Raw genomic sequence first — 21,158 nt, 5'->3', positions numbered from 1 at the left:
AGGATAGAATGGAGTTTTACGAAAAGTGAACCTAATGATGGAGAGCGGGCGTGGATTGTTTTTCGCTGTTTGTTAGATCTCCAAGACAGTTGGGCGTAAGTAATTGAAATTTTCTAAAAATGTTTTACTGAGACACTACACTACAGAAAAGATAGAAATATCTGAAATTCTAAATCTAAGAGATGGGAAAAGGGGAATAATCTATCATTGGTCTAGAAAGTTGAAATTTTCTAAAACGGAGATGTAAGTAATTCTAATCCAAACCGTAGGTTTAATCGAAATCTTTACATTATTCTTACAAAATCTTTTTGAAACGTTCAGTATACAGCAATGACATTTATATATTGTATACTTTGACAATCACAATATGAATATCTTATACAAAAGACAATTTGGCTGATTATAGACACTGAGGTTGCTTTGGAAAAATGAAATGAAATATTTGAGTTTTACGTCTCAAGCTTATGCTACACAGTTCACAAACTAAATACAACTTTCGTAAGTTTCGGAAGTATATCACTTCCTTCTTCAGACTACTACTCCAACTGAGATCATAAATAACATTACATAAAGAAATGATGTAATGTTATTTATGATTTCAGTTGGAGTAGTAGTCTGAAGAAGGAAGTTATATACTTCCGAAACTGTAACATTTCTAGTTAATTTATAATAAAGATTATAGACAGCCTTGTAAGAAAGTTGTATTTAGTTTGTGTTTAAGATGGACATAAGGTTTTTTTATCACAATACACAAAGTTCACCTGACGGGAGCAGGGTTTAAGCCCAAGACCCCATGCACCAAAGTTGAACGCTCTACCACTGATCCACCGCGGCCCCAAAGAGGTTGCTTTGTAAAATTCAGTTTGAGGGATATAAATTTTGAGTAACAACTTCCATGAAACTGAGAAAATCTTTCCGATTTCTGGTGTATGAAAGCGGTATCACAGTATAACATTAAGAAAATAGGCGCTTTAAAATAAATAAATAAACCAGAAAAAAAGCAGTTGAGAATGCTCCAAGAGCATTGTCAGAACGAACTTAAAAAGAATGGAGAGATGAAGCTGGAAGGATAACTGTCATTGTTCCTAGATGAAAAAGTAATTTTTTTATCCGCACCTTCTCTTTTTCGCAAAAATTAACAAAATATCATCTCTCTATAATTTACAGTTCTCGAGATATTGTTACTTAAATATCTATAAATTCGAAAAGTTTGGCCAATATCTGGGGAACGATGACCAGTTGACCAATAGACAGTTAATCAGTGGCCACCGGTTACTATTTGGTACCAAAATGTTCCACCATTCTCTAAGATATTGATCAACTCAAATATGATCTCTGTCTGACTTACGGTTCCCAAGATTTGGCTCCTTAAATCTGAAATCGGAATTATCTTTTGGCCAATCATAGAGAGATTATATCACGGGAACGGTAAGTCATAGAGAGATGATATTGGTGTCAATCAATCCCTAATAGAATGTTAAACATTTTCGTACCGATATTAACTGATGGCCACTATCCAACTAGCCACTGGCCAAACCAATGGCCAGTTAGACAATGGCCACCAGTTAATATTTGGAACCAAAATATTTACCATCCTCTTAGATATTGATCAACATCAATATTATCTCTACAACTTGTAGTTCCCGAGCTATGACTCCTTAAATGTCTAGAAATTGGCCATTTTTGGCTAATATCACGGAAACGGAAGTCATAGAGAGATGATATTGGTGTTAATTAATACCTGAGAGGATGGTAAACATTTTAGTACCGATATTAATTGGTGGCCACTGGCCAACTGGTTATTGGTCAAACCAGTGGCTACCAATTACTATTTGGTACCAAACTGTTTACCATCTTTTCAGATATTGACCAACACCAATATGTTCTCTCTATGACTTACGGTTCCTGAGATATGGCTCCTGAGAAATCTCTGGAAGTCGGCCATTTTTTGACCAATATCTCGGGAACGGCAAGAGTGACGCGAAAAATTTAATCACTTTCTCTGATAGTTTTTGATGCTCTATCGAATGCAGTGTTTAAAATTGAAAAAAATCGCAAATAATAGACAGACGAACAGACACACAGACATAGAGAATACAGTAACAAACTTTTTAAGTTCTTTGAATATGGAAAAAAGGTTAAAACAGACCAAAGATAACGTAAGATATAAAAAGGACAACAATGCGATATACCTAGGTATAAGCATCACAAAAAGACAAACCACATGGGAAGGAGCAGAGGTCATAGAAGCATAGAACAGGACACTGGTGAAAAAATGAAAAGAAGCCAGGGAAATTATGAAGGCAGGAGACAAGGTGATGAATTATATTGCAGGATTCGCGATAAATAAAGAATGGGAAAAGATACTCAAAGAAGGAAAAGGAAGAAGAAAGAAAGAACAAATTAATAAGGGAACATAACAGGGATAATTAGAGGACAAGAATGCATCCAGCAAAAGTGTATATTTTTAATTGGACAAGTGAAAGTGAATAACACGAAATGTTACCTTTTAATGAAGGTGAGGAGCCTAATTAAAAGTTGATCTCCAACAAGTACCGGTATATAAAAGGTGACGAACTCCCAAGCAGCCAGAAGGAGTGGAAGTCTGATGAAGACACAGTTATTGTGTTGAAATTGTTACGTGAGTGTGTGTTTTATATATTTATCACATAGCCTTTCTCGGTGTGTATTTGAAAAATATTGTATATAACTTTTAAATATTTCCCCCCAAAATCTCATATTTCCCGTGCGAAGAACGGATGTTTTAGTACATCAGACAAAATAACATTTATTTAGGCACATATCCTTATTGAAGGGGCACGGTGGCGCAGTGGTAGAGGGCCTAGCTCTGGAGCATGTAGTTCCTGATTCGATCCCCTTCCAAGTAAGTTTCTAGCGGAGAACATCATGTCCATGGGTTTTCTCGTGGTACTCCCGTTTCCTCCCACTTTCTCATTCCGCCAATTCTTCCACCACCATTCACTTGCCTTGATCCTCTGTCTCCTTTTAGCCTAAAGAGCATAATTGTGGGGCATTAAACCGAAAGTTTTATTTGCATATCTGTATTGTCTACAGTAAATGAACTATAGTATGTGAGAGCAAATTAATGTATTTTGACGTGTATTTCCAAGAGCTAAGGTATACGCGCCTTTAACTTGGGAGGCCCGGATTCGATTCTCGACGAGAGTTCGTATGGTTCGGATCTCACGTTAAGCTAGGGCCCATAGGTCCACGTCACATATAGCTTCGCTGCTGAAAGGAACGTTAAGCTCAAAATCAAATCAAATCAATCCAAGAGCTGAACACCCATAAAAAGTCCAGGTAGGGTCAATAATCCCTTGCCCTCCGCTGCAGACGACTATATATGTATATATATATAATGACAATAATAGTAAATTGTGTTGACTACCTGCGTAATTTAATCGCATATTTAATTATTAAATCTTCATAAGTTTGTTCATTTTTATAAATTGGTCATTTTGACAGGCTTCTGTGTAATTTATTTGTGTTATGTATACTTTTTCGTTAAGTTCATAGACGAGTAGCTGGTTTGCGTGCTTCGTATGCGCATGAGTTTGTGTTCAGTCTCGTATGGGAGCTCATGTCGTTTAGAGCCTATATAAAATTGTATCTTCGCGTCTTATATATTTTCAGTGTTGAAAAAGGTGTTTGAACAATCAAGACTCTTCGTAGCCACATGACTAGAACGATCACTTTCGATGCGCGTGATCATTGCTCTAAATACTGGTGGAAACCTGACGCCTCGGATACAAATGCCTAGGTTCGAGTCTTTGTGTAACTAGTAGGTCCTCGCAATTCATGATCTTATGGTGATGACACAATCACATTCCAAGCAAACAATAAATACGTTTTGTGTATATGTATTGTCTATTAAATAATTTACGTTTCACTACGTATATATTTAAGACGAAAACTTATACATAGGATGTTATGAGATATGTAAAAAAAAATAGAACCTATTTAAATAAAGAGACGGAGAGCAGTCTTAAATAGGGATCCAAAGTAGGCTCAATCCAAGAGTGTTACCGTCTGAAATCCTAAGAAAAGTAATTGCAGGACAAAGTAATATACAATATTGCTAGACTGCGATATGATGTAGTCAGTCAGATTTATCCGAAGATATGAGTAATCCCTTCATAGAGCCGTGCAATAGCCTAGTTTCCGTCCTTCGTATTTGTCTGTTAGGAAATTATTACCATTCAGATTTGCATATGAAAATCCATTTCATAGTTCCTTAGAAATTTCTCTCTATATATTTCCAGAAAAAAAAAATGAAATGAAATATTTCAGTTTAACATCTCACAATTATGTCCTTTTAGGCTAAGGAAAACAATGATTAAGGCAAGTGAATGATGATGGAAGAATTGGTAAAATGAGAAAGTGGGAGGAAACGGAAGTACTCCGAGAAAACCTATGGTCATGATGTTGGCCACTACAAACTTACTTTGTTGGGGATCGAACCATGGACTCCCCGCACCAGATCACGACGGACGAGGTAAGCACTCTACCATTGAGCCGCCGTGGCCCCTTACTTTGAGAAATAAAATCTTACCTTGGTGCAATATCTAATACCTTGCCGTCAAACTTGAATAATGTTTAAGATATTTAATGTAGAAAATAATCTTAACTGTTAATATGAATAGTTTTAGGCTCAGTATCTGAACTCATGTTACAAAGTGCAGGGTACGTTGATATTGATATATTCAAACATAGGTGGACAATATTTTTAACCTTTCCCTGCATTCCCTTCCTCTTCGTCTTCGATATTGAATGCATGTGAGTAACACTATTTCATTGTTCTGCGTTCAGTAGTTTTGGAAGTCGGATAAAAAGAAACATCCCATTATTTTAGGGTTTGGATTAAAAAAAAAAAAAACTTTTCTCATCTGAAGCTTAGGTTATAAGGACAACATTTATACAAATTTTCAAGTTTCAACAGCTGACAGTTTGATAGAGCTGGTGAACGGCAAGAAATCATTGAAATCCGCCTCTCCACACCCTTATGAGTCGAATTTCGCAAAACGCTGTTTTATCGGTACCGTAGGGTGCAAGGAAAGATATTTCTCCAGAATTTTAAGGTTCTAATAGTCTTGGAGATCTAAAGAACGACAAAAAATCATTCAACCCTTATTATCCTTAGTGTTACTTTTTCTCAGAACCCTATCTCATCTATAGCGTAGGGTGTAAGGAGAACATTTATACGAATTTTTAAAGTTCTTTGCCTAATATTTTCGGAGTTCTGTAGAACAGAAGAAATATTCGAATCCCCCTATCCCGTCTTACAGGTTGTAATTAAACCCCATCTTATCCACAGCCTGTTGTGCAAGGAGATTATTTATTCAAAATTTCAGGGTTCTAGTCCTAAGAGTTACGGAGATCTGTTGATGGGCGAGTCGGTGTACTTTTCGCATAAATGAGGCTGCTCCCCGCTTAAAATAACAGTTCTCGAAAACGCTGGTATGCAAATCCGTTTATTTTTAACGAAGAGTTTATATGCCATGTTTCTTCCAAATGAAATCTTTGTTTTACGTCTCACAGTTATACTGGCTAGGCTAAATGAGACAGTTATGATGAAAAATGAATGAAATGGTGGAATGAAAAAAGTGGGAGGAAAACGGGAGAACCCCAGAAAATTAGCACACGCGTTGTTTGTCCACCACGAAATTCACTTGGCGTGAGCTGACATCGAACCAGGGACCCCGTGCACCAGAGTTGAACGCTCTACCCCTGATGCACCGCGGCCTCACGGACTCGTGCAATACCCAATTTTTGCATAAATGATGACCCACGCTTCTGCCCCTTAGATATATATTTTCATAAGTTTAATATGATATAATCCTTGGGAAGCCTAGGATTGATAATCATACCAAGTATTATTTTAATTGGTTCACTGGTTATTGCGTGATGAGATCAGAGAGAATCTCTCATTCACCTTGATATATAGACTAGCTGGAATATCCGGCGGCGAAGAAATAGTTTGCAGAAAATATTTTAAGGTATTTTTTTAAACCCCTTTTGCCTCTTAGGTTGCGTATTTGAATCGAAATGAAATAATAAAATCTCAGTTTCTCCCAAGTACTAATTATGCTTAGAAATTCATTTCAATCGGTACAGTCGTTATTCTTTTTAAAAAATTCGAACACCCTTTTCCACTTTACAATAGCATTTCAGTCAAAGAGTAATGATGAAAACCTGTCAGTCAGTCGAAGTACTAATCATTTTCAAAAATTGATTGGAAACTGTTGAGCGGCTCGTAAGGTACTGTTGATCCCATGGAAAATTGTTTGACCCCTCTCTCTCTTAAGATTCGCGTTTTGATTAGATTAACATAATAATAATAATAATAATAATAATAATAATAATAATAAGATAGGAGTAACTACATTGAAAAATTCATATCAAATAACTTAGCCTTCTTACTGTGATGTTAAGGTAGAGGGAGAAACATCGCATTCCCCTCTAGAAGTAGAATTTTCTAAAACGATTGAACATGTCAACTTGTTTAGTAAGGAATTTATATATCAATTTCCATCTAACTTAAGAAACTCTTGAGATATGATATTTTAAACGTAATTGTTGAACTCCTTCCTTGGTTAGAATATACATTTTGATGAAATTGATATGATTTAATAAAGACAACCCAAGCCAAGTACTATGTTTAAAAATTGATCTTAAATGAAGACACTGTGTGGGTTTCTGTAGTGGGCACACATTTGAACCATCTCCTCCCTTAGAATACGCATTTTAATGAAAGCGACATGGAAACCCGACTCCAACCAAGTGATAATTATATTCCAAAATTCTTTAAAGCTGTTCAGCCGTTTTCCCATGATGAGTAGGGCTTGGATTTCTTATGCTCCGCCAAATCTTATAATTTGGTGGGGATGCTCAATGTTCTCAAGTTAGCACATAAATTTTGGGGTTCCAGACTCAAAATTTATGTCCAGCAAAAAAGAATCTTATCCACTCAATCAAGAAATTCTCACCAAATATTAAATTTTCACTCGTTATCCGTACATATTGTACCAATGTTGGTCTCAGTTCTTTCTTGTTCCCTACCAGTATTAACGTTGGTTTTTGCCTTCTTACATCTACAGCGGTATAGTAATTTTGGTTAAAATATTTTACAACATAGTAGAAAAGATATTAAAACGTAAGCTTAGGAAAAAATGAGGTAGAGAAATGAAAATTTTCCCCTGCGTCTCTTAGATTGTGAAGAATGAAAATACTATCTCGATAATAGAAAAAAAATATCCTGAAACTATAAAATTGTTTTACTTCGACTAAAGCGAGTAAAATCAGACTGAATCATACTTCCAAGCTGCAAAGAATAGTTTGCAGAGATCAGCAAATCTCAGACTTGAAAGTAGTTTGGCATGATGGCTCTAGAGTTTGTCGTGAAAACAAAGTAGGCCTATGATGCCTTGGGTTTCTGTAGACATTGAACGCTTCTTGAATTATAAAACACTCGTGGCAAACCAAGTCAAACGTTTTGCAGCATTGAAATGACGAGCGTTTTCAAATTTAGTTCATATTTATTTGACTCTTTCACACCTTGAAGTGTCAACAAATCGAAAGTAAAATTTTCGTATTTACTTACATTTTTCGTGTTCAATTAAAGATATATATTTTTAGATGAAATACACGTAGTTATATAAACGTTCTAGACGTATAAAATTTACAAAAACCATATTGCTGGCGATACAGTATAATTATTACAGCCCGGATTTATATGCAAAATGCATGTTTATATTAACATGTAAAAACGTATGGAAAGTATTTTTTCTTTCTGACAGACTTGTAAGGATTCGTTTGAGACGCATATGTTAGCGCATATAAGTACATATTTTGAGTGAATTTCGATGTGCATGCATAATTCACAAATTTCGCAGGATATTGCATATTTTCGAATTTTATTGTTGCATACTAGGATATTTCAGAGTATATCACAAGAAAGTAAATTATATTTAAAGTGGACTGAATCACTTTGTAAATGTAGATGCAATTTTTTTTTTTTTTTTTTTTTTTTTTTTTAAGTTGAGTTTGTTGCTCGCAATTCTAGGTAAATTCAGTTAAGATTGCTTTCGCATTTGTGTGTTTCACACGCACCAGTGACTTCTACTGATCTAGACATGAACTTTTTGATCTACAAAACGTTTCACACTGATAAACGCAGAGGGTTTACAGAAGAAAACCTAAGGAAGACGTTTATAGTTCATTGCAAGAGAGGTCATTAAGGTATTGAAAGAAATAGAAATTTAATTTTCTTAGTATGTATTTCAGTGCATATGTTAAAATTTTAATGCATTTTTTAGTGCATATTTTAGATATTTTTCGTGCATATTTCGGAGTTGGTTTGTGCATGGAAATCCGGGCTCTAATAATTATTAATTAACTATGTTTGTTCCACCTTTCCACCCACCAATTTTAATATTTTTCCTCTACCAAAAATAAAACTCTAATAACGTGACAAACAACATCGGTTTGAAATGGAGGAAATAAATACAGAAATTTCCCCCTTGCCTTCTTTATAAGCGTATTAAAAAAAAAAAAAAAAAAAAAACTCGTGAGCCTTTTCACTTACTTTTAATGAAGAGTATACATACATACATATATACAATGTTCAATGTATCAAACTGAAGGTGCTCGTTAGACAGATGAAACTATATTTATTGCCTTAAATGTTCAACCCTCTTCCCTCTTAGGATACACATTTTGACAAAAGTGACTTGATAAAATCCCAGCTTGAGCAAAATGCTATCTATTCATTTCAGACAGTACAGACGTTTCTGCATAATGATTGAGACAAGCAACGTCGATATTATTTTTAAATATTGAGAAAATAAATTTACAAATTGCTCCTTCTCCAACCTCTCAGAACCGAAATTGTTTAAAACGATGGGACACTTGTCCACTTATTTTTAAATAAAGAATTTATATACCAAGTTTCATCGTCCTAACATGAGAGGCTCGTGAAATTCTCTATTTTGACACAAATTTTAAACCACCTTCTGCCCCTTAAGATATGCGTAAAAGATTCTAAATATCCTAGGAGGGCCACAGTAGCCAGTGGTAGTGTTCACCTCTAGTGTATGGGGTCCTTGATTCGATCCCAGCTCACGCCAAGTGAACTTTGTGGTGGACAAAATCCTTGTGCGTGGGTTTTCCCGGGTTCTCCCATTTTTCCACTTTCTTTATTTCACCATTTCATTCATTCTCATCATCACCGTCTCCTTTAGCCTTGCGGCATAACCGTGGGACGTAGAACTCAAAGATCTCATTTCATTTCATATTAAATATCCTAGGATCCCCATTCCATAACAGTTTGCGCCAACGCAGCGCAAAATCTGCAGTTCAGTTTGCGATGATAGGGATAGCAGTTATGATTGATTTTTGCACGTTTTGTGATAACGTTATACTTCACAATGTTTGCGAAGACTGGTACGAAATGACGCTTTAAGTCTCTTCTAGACTACCATGTCTTCGCTATTGTTCCCAGAAGTATGGCAAGCCAGCGGTGTGGATTTATGTAGAAGATGGCCGCGGTGGCTCAGTGGTAGAGCGTTCACCTCTGGTGCTTGCGGTCCCGGGTTCGATCCCAGCTCCCGGCAAGTGAACTTTGTGGTGGACAAACACCGTGTGCGTGGGTTTTCTCGGGGTTCTCCCGTTTCCTCCCACTTTCTTCATTCCACCATTTCATTTATCACTCATCATCACCGTCTCCTTTAGCCCAATCGGCATAAGCGTGGGACGTAAAACTTAAAGATTTCATTTCATTTTTATGTAGAAGACACAATCAGTGGTTCCCAACTGCTGTGTCGTTCAGTCTCATGGGGTATGGCTCGAAATATGTGAACTTAAAATACTGAAGCATTTATTAATTAGTTAATATTAATTTTTAGACAAGGAGTGTACTAGTCAACATTTCCAGTGGCAACAAAAATGCTATGTACTACATACAGTCACCGCTTTAGAGAAACTTAAACTATTTTAATTTATATTGTTATTAATAAAAAAAATTGAAACAAGTGTGTTGCGATGTCATGAGCGTCCAGTAGAATGTCGCCATTTTTTAAAATGGGATCCACTACACTACATAATCATTAAATAATCATTTCAACGAGTTTCGCCACATCGCCCACATCCTCCTTTCTACTTCAAAATATTAAGTTACACTCGTAGATTTTTATCTCTCAACCATTGTGATTGTATGCATACACAAACGATAACGTGATCACTTCGTGACGGAGATACGGTTTGAATGTTGGGGCCTAGTGTCTTTTAAGCTTTTTTCCCTTAGGTAAAATACAGAAATGCTATTAACAAAAGTTGCTTGACAGAACTGAAGTAACACCAAAAAGACTTTGTGCTTACAACAAAAGTCTTTCATTCGTTAAATTTTACATCCCACGATTATGCTGTGCAGGCTAAAGGAGATGGTGACGATGAAAAGTGAATGAAATGGTGGTATGAAGAAAGTGGAGGAAGCGGGAGAATCCCGAGAAAACCCACGCACAGGAGTTTGCTATCACAAAGCCTACTTGGCGCCAGTTGGGATCGAACCAGGGGTGAACGCTCTACCCATGAAAAACCGCGGCGCCTGTGCTTAAAATAAGCCCCACACGCTATGTAAATTCAACAGAGTAGAGATCGAGGGCTTCCTCCGAAAGTTGGTAAAAATTTTCCTACTACCTTTACGACTAAGTTCCGATTTCCTCGTTAAGTGAAACTGGACTCGACTAGCCGTATGTTTAACACGTATGTGTTCTGTACTATGACGATTCGATTCCCTTTAGAGACAGAAGATTAGTCCATAGGCATGCGCACGGGGACTCCCTTTTCTGGTATCCTACAAAAATATTCCATTGTAACACAATTTTGGACACTTAGAAAAATGCTCCTACTTGTAATAATTCCTCTGCGTTAATCCTGAGATCTGCGCATGTTTGCGATAAGGACTGTTAAATCCCGATCACGGATTTTGAAGAATAAAAGTACGTATTTATGACAGATAATATCGTTTCTTCCAAGTCCGGAAGTAATATTCATTAAATAGGTATGCGAATTTAATAATGTTTTTAAATTGAGAATAAATACTACAGGAAATATGGCAATATTTCACTAGTTGATTGGTTTTCTTTCTTGTCTTATGCATATCTGATGACGAGACCTACTGTTGGAATCCAAATCATTTCTTGGCCTTGTATCCGATACGTTGTACTTCGGGCAGAGCTAAGGGGGACACGGTGGCTCAGTGGTAGAGCGCTTACCTGTAGTACATGGGGTCCCTGGTTCGATCCCCTGCCAAGTAAATTTGTAGTAGACATCATCTTGTCCGTGGATTTTCTCGGAGTATTCCCATTTCCTCCCATATTTCATTCCATCATCACTCACTTGCCTTAATCATGCGTCTTCCTTAGCCTACCGGGCATAAACGTGGGACGTTAAACTGAAATCGGGCAGAGTTTGGATCTAATACCACATGCACCGAGACCAAGCGTTCTAGTCGTGAGATTTTGCGGGTTCCAAAATATTTAAAAGTATTTACCTCGGCAAATTAATGTTTTACGTCGGTAAATTAAAGTTTTTATGGTTGTGTTTCATTATTACCGGCACATTTTAAATATTTTCCGTTTATGATCTGAGCTGGTATGGGTGTTACAAAATGGTTGCCCTTAAAAATAGTTTTGAATACATTGTGCGTTATAATTGTGATAAAAGTCCAGTACAATAAACTAGTCATGCAGAAGTGTACCTCTGGTGCATGGGGTCCTTGGTTCGATCTCAGTTCGCGCCAAGTGCACTTTGTGATGGAGAAACACCGTGTGCTTGGGTTTTTTGGGGTTTCTTTCTTTTCCTTCTACTTTCTTCATTCCACCATTTCATTCGTTTGTTATCATTACCGTCTCCTTTAGCCTAACCGGCATAATCGTGGAACGTAAAACTCAAAGATTTCATTTCATTTTTAGTCGTACAGAAAATCAACTTTTGAAAGCAATAAAAAGCGTCAGTCCTTGTCGTTGGAGTTTAATATCTGCTTCCAGCATCGAATCATATGAGACCTGAACTTGCAGTTAATGTGGAATCGGAACCAAATGAGCTTTCCAGGAAACGAACTAATGTCTCTCCGTGCCAAAGGCGCGTGTGCTAACCGTGTAGCTACGAGGAAACTCTCATTGCTTGTCGTAGTGCATAACAACATGCAGCTCTCCAGAAATCAGAACACTGTGTATTTGTTTTGCATGTTTTACTGTTGCATATTTGGTCATTGTAATGACATAATAGTAACACGTGTATGTGATTGTTATCGTACTTACCACGCTGAGGAATAAAAACTGGAACACAAACGTCAGTTTCCACTTGGTTGACTTTGGTCGAGCCATAGCTGAAGTCCGCACTCCTTTCGCACTGTGGCGATGCTGCATACGGTTAACGAGCGACGGAAGAAGCTGATACTCTCTGAGCTTTATCTTTTCTCGTACTTCCTTTCAGCGATTGACTCCCTCGCAACTTGTATCTCGCTTCTCTTCCCTCTTCCTTCTCACTTTCACTCTTTCTTAGATACTGAGATTTCATCAGGCGTGAAGTTAATCGTATAAATAATTTCACCAATATAAGATTTCAGTGAACTGGACAACGAAGTTTTACTTCTCTTTCTCATCTGCTTTATACACAAATCTGTCACAACCATAATTTAGTAAAGTTTATAAAACAAGAAAATATCTTAATGTGAGAGTTTGCGTTATCCTATAAAATTTTATCGTATTGCAATAATTGTGGAGCTTTCTGTGGCTAATTATATTTTGTTTTGGATTCTAATAACTTCCAGATGAAATTAAGGGGAAAAAATCAGGGAAAAAATTTACAAAATGAGACGAGACGATAAAAAGCTTTCCAAGAATCGAGACGAGACAGCCTTATTTCTTGTCTTGTAACACTATGGGAGTCCGTGTCAGAAGAAACAAACAAACAAAAATTGTCTTTTAAAAGAAGAAAGTTACAAAAACACTTATTAGACTTGAAAATCATTTAAATTCCATTGTAAATTTCAAAATTTTGAGGGAAGGCGTCTGACGGCTAGGTACCTCTTGGATACAACTTGGGTACACTTTAAAGAAGAAAAAACATATTAAAGAGTACTTGATCTGACACAAAACGAGATTTTGATCCGGGATAGATCAAACCTATCTAAATTGGGCCTCGACTTGTTAATCCGTATTAAATAGAACCACAATCTTCTACAACATTCCGTGCTTTGTAACATGTAACACTGTGATATATCTTCCCAGCTTCAAAAATATAAAGAATATATAAAAGATGCGGACTACCGCACTAAACTTTCTTGCTCCAGTTTCTTAAACTAAATTACGTTATGCTGCAGTTATAAGTAAAACATTATTACTGAAATACGAACAAAATTATGAGGCATTTTCAAAGGAAACTTCGATCGAAGAATACTTATTTCCAAAGTAAACTATTCCTTATGAATATTTTTGTAAGAAATAAGTTACATAACATTGTAGCTTATTAATGAAATATTTATCAAATACTAGCATCAATTACCCGCTTCGCTGGGTTAAATTAAGAGAAAATAGTAATATGTTCCGTTACTCATTCACTTTTTACTGTTACTAAACCGCTCTCTGATATCGTCGATCATTTTTATATTTCTCCCCCCCCCCCTCCTCTCCATGTTCCGTCGCTGAATTTGAATTTAAACGGCATCGGAAAGGTCATTGTTAGTCTCGATATCGGCCATTTTCGATAAATTTCCCCACTTACCCATGTTGCGGAACACACTATCGAAAGTATCACTATTGATCTCAGCGAGCCCGAAAACGATGGATTCGACTCTGATACTGGTCATTTTCGATTATTTTTATATCTCTCTCCCTTCTCCTCCCCCAAGTTGCGGGGCTGAATTTGGATATAAACTGGATCGGAAACGTCACTGTTCATCCCAGCGACCCCGAAAACTATTAATTCGACATTGATATTGGTCATTTTCGATCATTCTTATGTATCTTCGCCTCCCCCCAAGTTGTGGGGCTGAATTTTGATGTAAACCGAATCGGAAGTGTCACTGTTTATCTCAGCGTCTCCGAAAACTATGGATTCGATACTAATATTGAGCATTTTTAATCTTTATTATGTATCTCGCCCTTCCCCAACTTGCGGCGCTGAATTTGGATTTAAACAGGTTCGGAAGTGTTACTGTTCATCTCAGCAACCCGAAAACTACAGATTCGACACTAATATTGGTCACTTTGATCATTTTATGCATCTCCACTAAGTTACTAGGGATGCGCGCGAGTCGAGAGATGTCTCGGATCTTGACTCGACTCGAATTCGAGTCGATACACACTTTGTAAAATTCGAGATGAGTCCAGACAAACGTATTTCTCGACTCGAATTTTCGAGTCGAGTCGAGACAGCTCGTAAAAACCTCGACTCGACTCAAATGTCTCGAAAACCTTTCTGAAATTTTAATATTATTATGTAGAAAGTATTCATTCAGAGACACTCGGCACGAGAATTTCGGAAACTGCAGGACTTGTCGGGTGTTCGAGGAGTGCTGTAGTGTCTTCAACAAGTGGCGAAACCAAGTGGAAACGACGTAAACGTCGAGGGGTGACTCGCCTCCAACCTCATTACAGATGTCGGACGTCGTAGGACTGGTAAAACAGGATAGGCAGCGAACTGTGGCGGAACTGACATCAGACTTTAATGCTGGGAAAAGTACAACTGTGTCTGAACACACAGTGTACCGAACACTCCTAACGATGGGCCTCCGCAGCTGACGGCCCATCCATGTGCGAATGTTAACACCACGACATCGGCAACTGCGACTGAAATGAACACGTGACCATTGTCATTATCTGATGATGCATTATCAGATGAATCCTGATACCACCTTCATCATGACGATGGGAGGGTGCGAATCCGTCGTGCTCCAAGGGAACAGCTCCTTCACACCTGTGCTGCGGGACGGAGACAAACTGGCGGCAGCTTAATTATGCTCTTGGGAACATTCGCACGAGCATCCATGTGTCTAGTGGAGCTAGAGCAAGGCACCATGACAGCCGATGCGTTTCGCACACTGCTTGCAGACTATATACACCCCTTCATGACGACCATGTTTCCCAACGTTAGTGGCATTTTTCGACAAGATAACACACCATGTCACAAGGTCGAGAATGCGATGGAGTGGTCCGAGGAACACAGAGGCGAGTTCCAAGTGATATGATGCCCCCCCACCTCGTCGGATCTGAACCCAATTGAACACATCTGGGATGTGATTAAACTTGGCGTCAGAGTGCATCGTCTCTCTCCCAGAAATTTACGGGAATTAGGTGACCTATGTGTGCACATGTGGTTCGAACTCTCTTCAGCGACCTACCAAGGATCATTGCGTCCATGCCAAGACGTGTCGCCGTTGTTATCCGTGCTAAAGGTGGACATACTGACAATTAAATAGGCAATCATAATGTTCTGGCTGATGTGTGCGTATATTTTAACTCGTATATTTTGTCTTAACTCGAATTTCGAGACGTCTTGTCTGGAATTCGAGTCAAGTCGAGACAGAAACTGTCGAGTCGAAACAAACATTTTCGAGTCGAGACAGGCTTAAATCTCGACTCGACTCGTGCGCATCCCTACAAGTTACGGGGCTGAATTTGGGTTTAAATGGCATCAGAAATGTCACTGTTCATCTCAGGGACTCCGAAAAGTATGAACTCGACACTAATATCAGTCATTATATATATATATATATATATATATATATATATATATATATATATATTAGGGTGGTCCTTATTTATATGGGCAAAAATAAATTTAGGAATTCCCTTGGACTCACCCCCTAAAATGGTTCCATTAGGGACAAAATTAAGCTAGGAGAAAAATTGGATCCATTGAATAATTTTAAATGGTGCCCCAAACGACCTAAAATTTTGAATGCGTTTACAATACATAGTATATGGGGAAAAGCTGGAATAAACTCTTGTAATTTACAAACGGCTTAAGGGAATGAAAAGATATCTTAGATAATGGAACTAGAGGAAATGACCAACCTAATTTTGTAAGCATTACATTGGCGGCCATCTTGAAGTCCGCCATCTTGAATTCAGGTCAAAATTTTCAAATAGAAAGAGAGTCATGTTACATATCATTTTGAAGTGGTGTTTTCCCAGAAGCACAAATCTCGTATTATTTTCAAGATACCAACAATCTTGTAAGAGTTATTACGTGTGAAAAATGAAATGCTTCGATCTAATGTTATATTATTGTAGTTATGGACCACAGATTTGTAAGAATTTTGGAAGTATTTTACATAAACTGGAAACAAACTACTAGAGAAAGTTAAATCTTTGTTTCCCCATGAAGTACCAATAAGTTTTTCCATCAAGATGATTCATAGTCCATTATGAGGAAAAAGAAGAAATATAACATGGAAGAAATTGAAATATCCCTTATTTATGTAGTACTGTAGCTTTGGAGTAAGTTTTCAATATGTTTTCAATCTTATATACTACACAGTTCACTTTTATCACATCTAGGAAAAGATTATCTATGAGAATTCACTATGTGCAAAATAAACTTTTTCTGGTACTCATTTTTCGTAAAAACGATGTTGTAATCTTCTGTTAGTTTCACTCCCCTTTCTGCTGCATCGTTTATTACGGAGATGAATTTAACTATTGTCTTTCCTTGAAGATAGTCATTGTTATCTGACCATGAAATCGGATCACACTCAAGAAACCCTTTGGGTATTTTAAATCTCACGAGAAAAAATTGTTTGTTATATCAAAATCACTGATTTCTCTTTCCGCAAGAATTTTTATGATATTATCCTTGCGTCAAGCCTCTTTGCTGCTTCACGGTCTCACGGTTACAGTTTTAATTCTTTCAACCAATTTTTGTTTTTCCACTGTTAACTTCATCATCAAAAAACTCCAATGCTACGTATTCCTCCTTCAAGTGCCAGAGATGCCGAGAAAATTTAGAAAGAGACACTTCAGAAATTCATTATCTATTTGCCTATAACTGTACAAAGCTTTCAAATTTGCAGGTCTTGTAATGGTGAATGGGATACTTGATCACATTTAAATCAAGCTTGGACATATAGTCGTATCAGAAAAATTCATGCGTTCCGAAGACCCGTTTCTATTTGCTTCGTTAAACGAAAATGTTGGCGAAAGAAAAATATTTTTAAACAGTATATTGCTTTTCCCATCTACCTTGCATGGTGAATTGCTCCAGGCAAACGAAAGAAAACTTCGAGGAGGTATGCCATCCAAGAATGTCAGTCCTAAAAATTTACTGTAATCTTCTCTGCGGTGTCCTGCTTCTACAAGTTTGATAGCAAAATCAATACTTAATTTCTTACATCTGAAATGTTGTTCCTTACGTCATTATCATCATCAAATCTGGAATAAAGTTAGTACAATCTATTTTAGACCAATCGTTCTGAAAATGCTTAAATAGGGGAACGTCCGGTCCAGATGCAAACGAAACACAACACTTGTCAAATACACATTTTAAAACCAATTCATAAATTTAGTGTCTACAAGGAAGGTATAGAAGATCATTTTGGAGCATCTGCTTAGCAGAATGAAAGTACCGTTCACATGACACATATTGCAGGGAATAGTGTGACAACAAAATGCCTGCACGAACTTTACCAAGTTCCATTCTTCAAGCTAATGAACTGTAGTAGAAATATGTTCGTTTTCCTCTTCATGATGACAAACTGAGAACACCAATCAGCCTCTCATGAGCATCTCCTGTAAATAAATATTGATAACCCGTCGATAGTTTCTCTACCAGTCAAATTCGTCTCATTGCACAACTAACGCTCTTGATGCACTCCGAAATTGTTTTTGTGGTCTTATGCAACTTCGCTACGGATTTTCTCTCAGCATCAATGCATATTTATTACTAGTTCCTTTACATTATGGCCTAATGTTTCTGCCGTCGCTGTCAGAATATGTATTCTCGTTCTATCAGTGGACTTGTATCGATCAAGAGCAGCAAAATGTCTTGGAGTTTTAAAATTAGTTTTTCCCCTTTTACATCTCTTGCAGGGCCCGGGCGCACACAGACACATATTTACATTTTATCTTACATACTCAACTGGGTTTTCCTCTTCATTTCTTGAAATGTTTACCTCCGTGTATTTTGGTGTAAAATTCATACAAATCATTTTCAGAAGTGCATTTTTCTTTTGCGTTCCTCATTCTAATGAAGCCGCGCATATCCCTCTTGTTCTTTTCGAGCCAAACTCATGTCTTTACATTTAGTTGTGTAAGAGTTATTACTTGTGAAAAAGAGAAATATTTTCACAGGTAATAATTCTTAGACGACTAAAGCTATCTTTAAAATAGATTTTTGTTTCTGGTGAAACGCTATCTCAAAACGATATGTCACATGACCCTCTTCCTATTTGAAAATTTTGATCTGAATCCAAGATGGCGGACTTCAAGATGGCCGCTGTGACAATACTATACAACATTAGGTGTGTTTCTTCCTCTAGTTCCATTATCCAGGGTATTTTTGCGTTCCCTTAAGCCGTTTCTAAATTACAAGATTTTATTCCAGATTTTTCCCATATATTATGTACTGTAATCGGATTCAAAATTTTAAGTCGCTTGGGGCACCATTTAATATTATTCAATGAAGTTAATTTTTCTCCTTCCTTAATTTAGTCCCATATGGAACCATTTTAGGGGGTGAGTCCAAAGAAATTAGGAAATCAAAAAGTAAGGACCACCCTAATATATATATATATATATATATATATATATATATATAATATTGTCACTGTTGATTTCAGCAACACCGAGAGCTATGGATTCGACACTGATATATTGGTCATTTTCGATCATATATATTTCGACATTAATATCCATCATTTTTAAATATCTCCCCTTAAGTTGCACCGTCTAAGTGATATGATAAAAAAAACCGTAACAGGTCCGATCCTCATCTATGTTGAAAACTTGATCAAGATCGGTCTGGTGGTTAAGAGTGATGAAACCACAAAAACAGTCACTTTGAATTTCCTATTTTTATGTGTCTCTCCTTCGTCTTTCTACCCTACGTTGCGCTTTTAAAGTGAAATGATGAAACCTATCCCAGGCCGGAACATCATCTATGTTAAAAATTTGATAGGGTGGGCGATTCAGGAGTTACTAATTCACAAACATAGTCACTTCCATTTTTATATATATTGATTTTTGAATATATCCTCCTTCCCTGCGTTGCCCCATCAAAGTGAAATGATAAAAAACATCCCAGGCCTAACCTTATCTGTGTTGAAAATTTTATCGAGATGGGTCGTTTGGTTCAAGAGTTAATGAGTTTTATTTATTTTTTATATCTCCCCACATCTCCCTCGTAAGTTCTAGCGTCAAAGTAAATAGACAAAAACACTCCCAATCCCGAACTTCATGTAAATTGAAAATTGGATCGAGATCGGTCGGGTGGTTCAAGAGATAGTTACAAACGTAGTCACTGTCAATTTTATAATACAGATAAAGAAAATCGTTTGAGTCGTTTTTGCAAATTATTCGAACAGGAATTGAACCTCACCGGGTAAACTACCCTTTGTTGATTCTTTCGTGAGAAATGACTTGCCATTTATTGTGAGGTTATTAATGAAACATTTAAGAAATTAGAATAAAATTGACTAATACATTTTTCGAGAAAATTGACCAAAAAATCCTCAAGAGTAAACTACCCTTTGTGGATCTTTCATGACAAATAAGTAATGCCATATTGACAGATAATTAATAAATCATTTATTTATGAAGTATGAACAAAATCGCCCGAAAATAACCCACCCCAAGAGTATAGTAGGGATGCGCACGAGTCGAGTCGAGTCGAGATTTAAGCCTGTCTCGACTCGTTTCGAGAAAATGTCTCAAATGGTGACTCGACTCGAAAATATGTTTGTCTCGACTCGACTCGAATTCGAAACGAGACATCTCGAAATTCGAGTCTAGACAAAATATACGAGTTAAAATATACGCACACATCAGCCAGAATATCATGACTACCTACCTTATTGTCAGTGTGTCCACCTTTGGTACGCATAACAATGGCGACGCGTCTTGGCATGGACGCAACGACCCTTGAAAGGTCACTAGAGAGAGTTGGTTGGTACACACAGGTCACCTAATTACCGTAAATACTGTGGAGAGGGGCGATGCGCTCTGACGTCACGTTCAATCACCTTACATCTGTGTTCAATTGGGTTCAGATCCGGCGAGTTAGAACTTGCTCCTGTGTTCCTCGAACCACATCCATCACAATCTTGGCCTTGTGATATGGTGGATTATCTTTTCGAAAAATGCCACTACCGTTTTGAAACATGGTCGTCATGAAGGGGTGTACGTAGTCTGCCAGCAGTGTGCGATACGCCTCGGTCCTCATGATGCCTTGCTCGAGCCCCACTAGACATATGGATGCTCACGTTGTAAAAAAAGGGTGTACAGCTAGCTCCAGGGGAGAAGAGTTACAGATGGCTGAAGGCCAAAATAATTTACATACGAAAACATATGCAAAATGATTGACTAATTTAAATATTATTCAAATAAGATTAATTAATTAAACAAATTGGGTAGAGCAAAACTGATAAAGCGATTAACTGAACAAAATGAATTTACTATAATTTCGAAAATGTGAAGAGAAAATCTAGATTTCAGGGGCTGTGTGTTTTAACTTCTAGTTTTAACCAATATTATCACACACACCAACACGTTTGTTAGCGGTTATCATGGTGTGATGATTCGTTGCAACTCCAGACAGCTGGAAAGAAAACATGATACTGAAAATGTTATTACATACCTCAGAGGACCTCCCGGAGAAAAACGTGACAGCAATTCCATTGGGATAAATGAACTTTAATGCACTCACACACGAAAGAATGTGATAGACTTGATTCTTTACAGATAAAAAAAATATTTTAAATTTTCAAAAATTTTACTTGGTTAGGCCTTTTATTCTTTCTTGCGAAAATGTTCGTGCATGTTAAAATTTTGAACTTCCAACAAATCGGTTCCTGGTCCTAGGTTTGGTCCTTACCGTTCCTGCGATGATTCCATATTCTGTAGCTCCCACGGAGGTCTCGC

The 21,158-nt window shown here is 37.2% G+C and overlaps 2 protein-coding genes across 2 annotated transcripts in view; one reads left to right on the top strand and one right to left on the bottom strand.

Annotated features, from left to right (window-relative positions):
• The window catches only part of LOC145688315 (uncharacterized), a 37,768-nt gene extending 25,275 nt beyond the window's left edge, over window positions 1-12,493 (bottom strand). Inside the window, exon 1 of the mRNA XM_081762355.1 lies at window positions 12,339-12,493. Coding sequence (XP_081618481.1) covers window positions 12,339-12,446 — 108 coding nt within the window. The 5' untranslated portion in view covers window positions 12,447-12,493. The remainder of the gene's footprint in view (window positions 1-12,338) is intronic.
• The window catches only part of LOC145688316 (mitochondrial carnitine/acylcarnitine carrier protein-like), a 109,232-nt gene that overhangs the window by 66,451 nt on the left and 21,623 nt on the right, over window positions 1-21,158 (top strand). The gene's annotated exons all lie outside the window — the stretch shown is intronic.

The sequence above is a fragment of the Thermobia domestica genome, chromosome 6 (assembly GCF_964235325.1).
Source record: "Thermobia domestica chromosome 6, izTheDome1.hap1.1, whole genome shotgun sequence".
Classification (NCBI taxonomy): Eukaryota; Metazoa; Arthropoda; class Insecta; order Zygentoma; family Lepismatidae; genus Thermobia; species Thermobia domestica.
The sequence above is the reverse complement of the archived record's forward strand: the minus strand, read 5'-3'. Positions and strand labels throughout refer to the sequence as shown.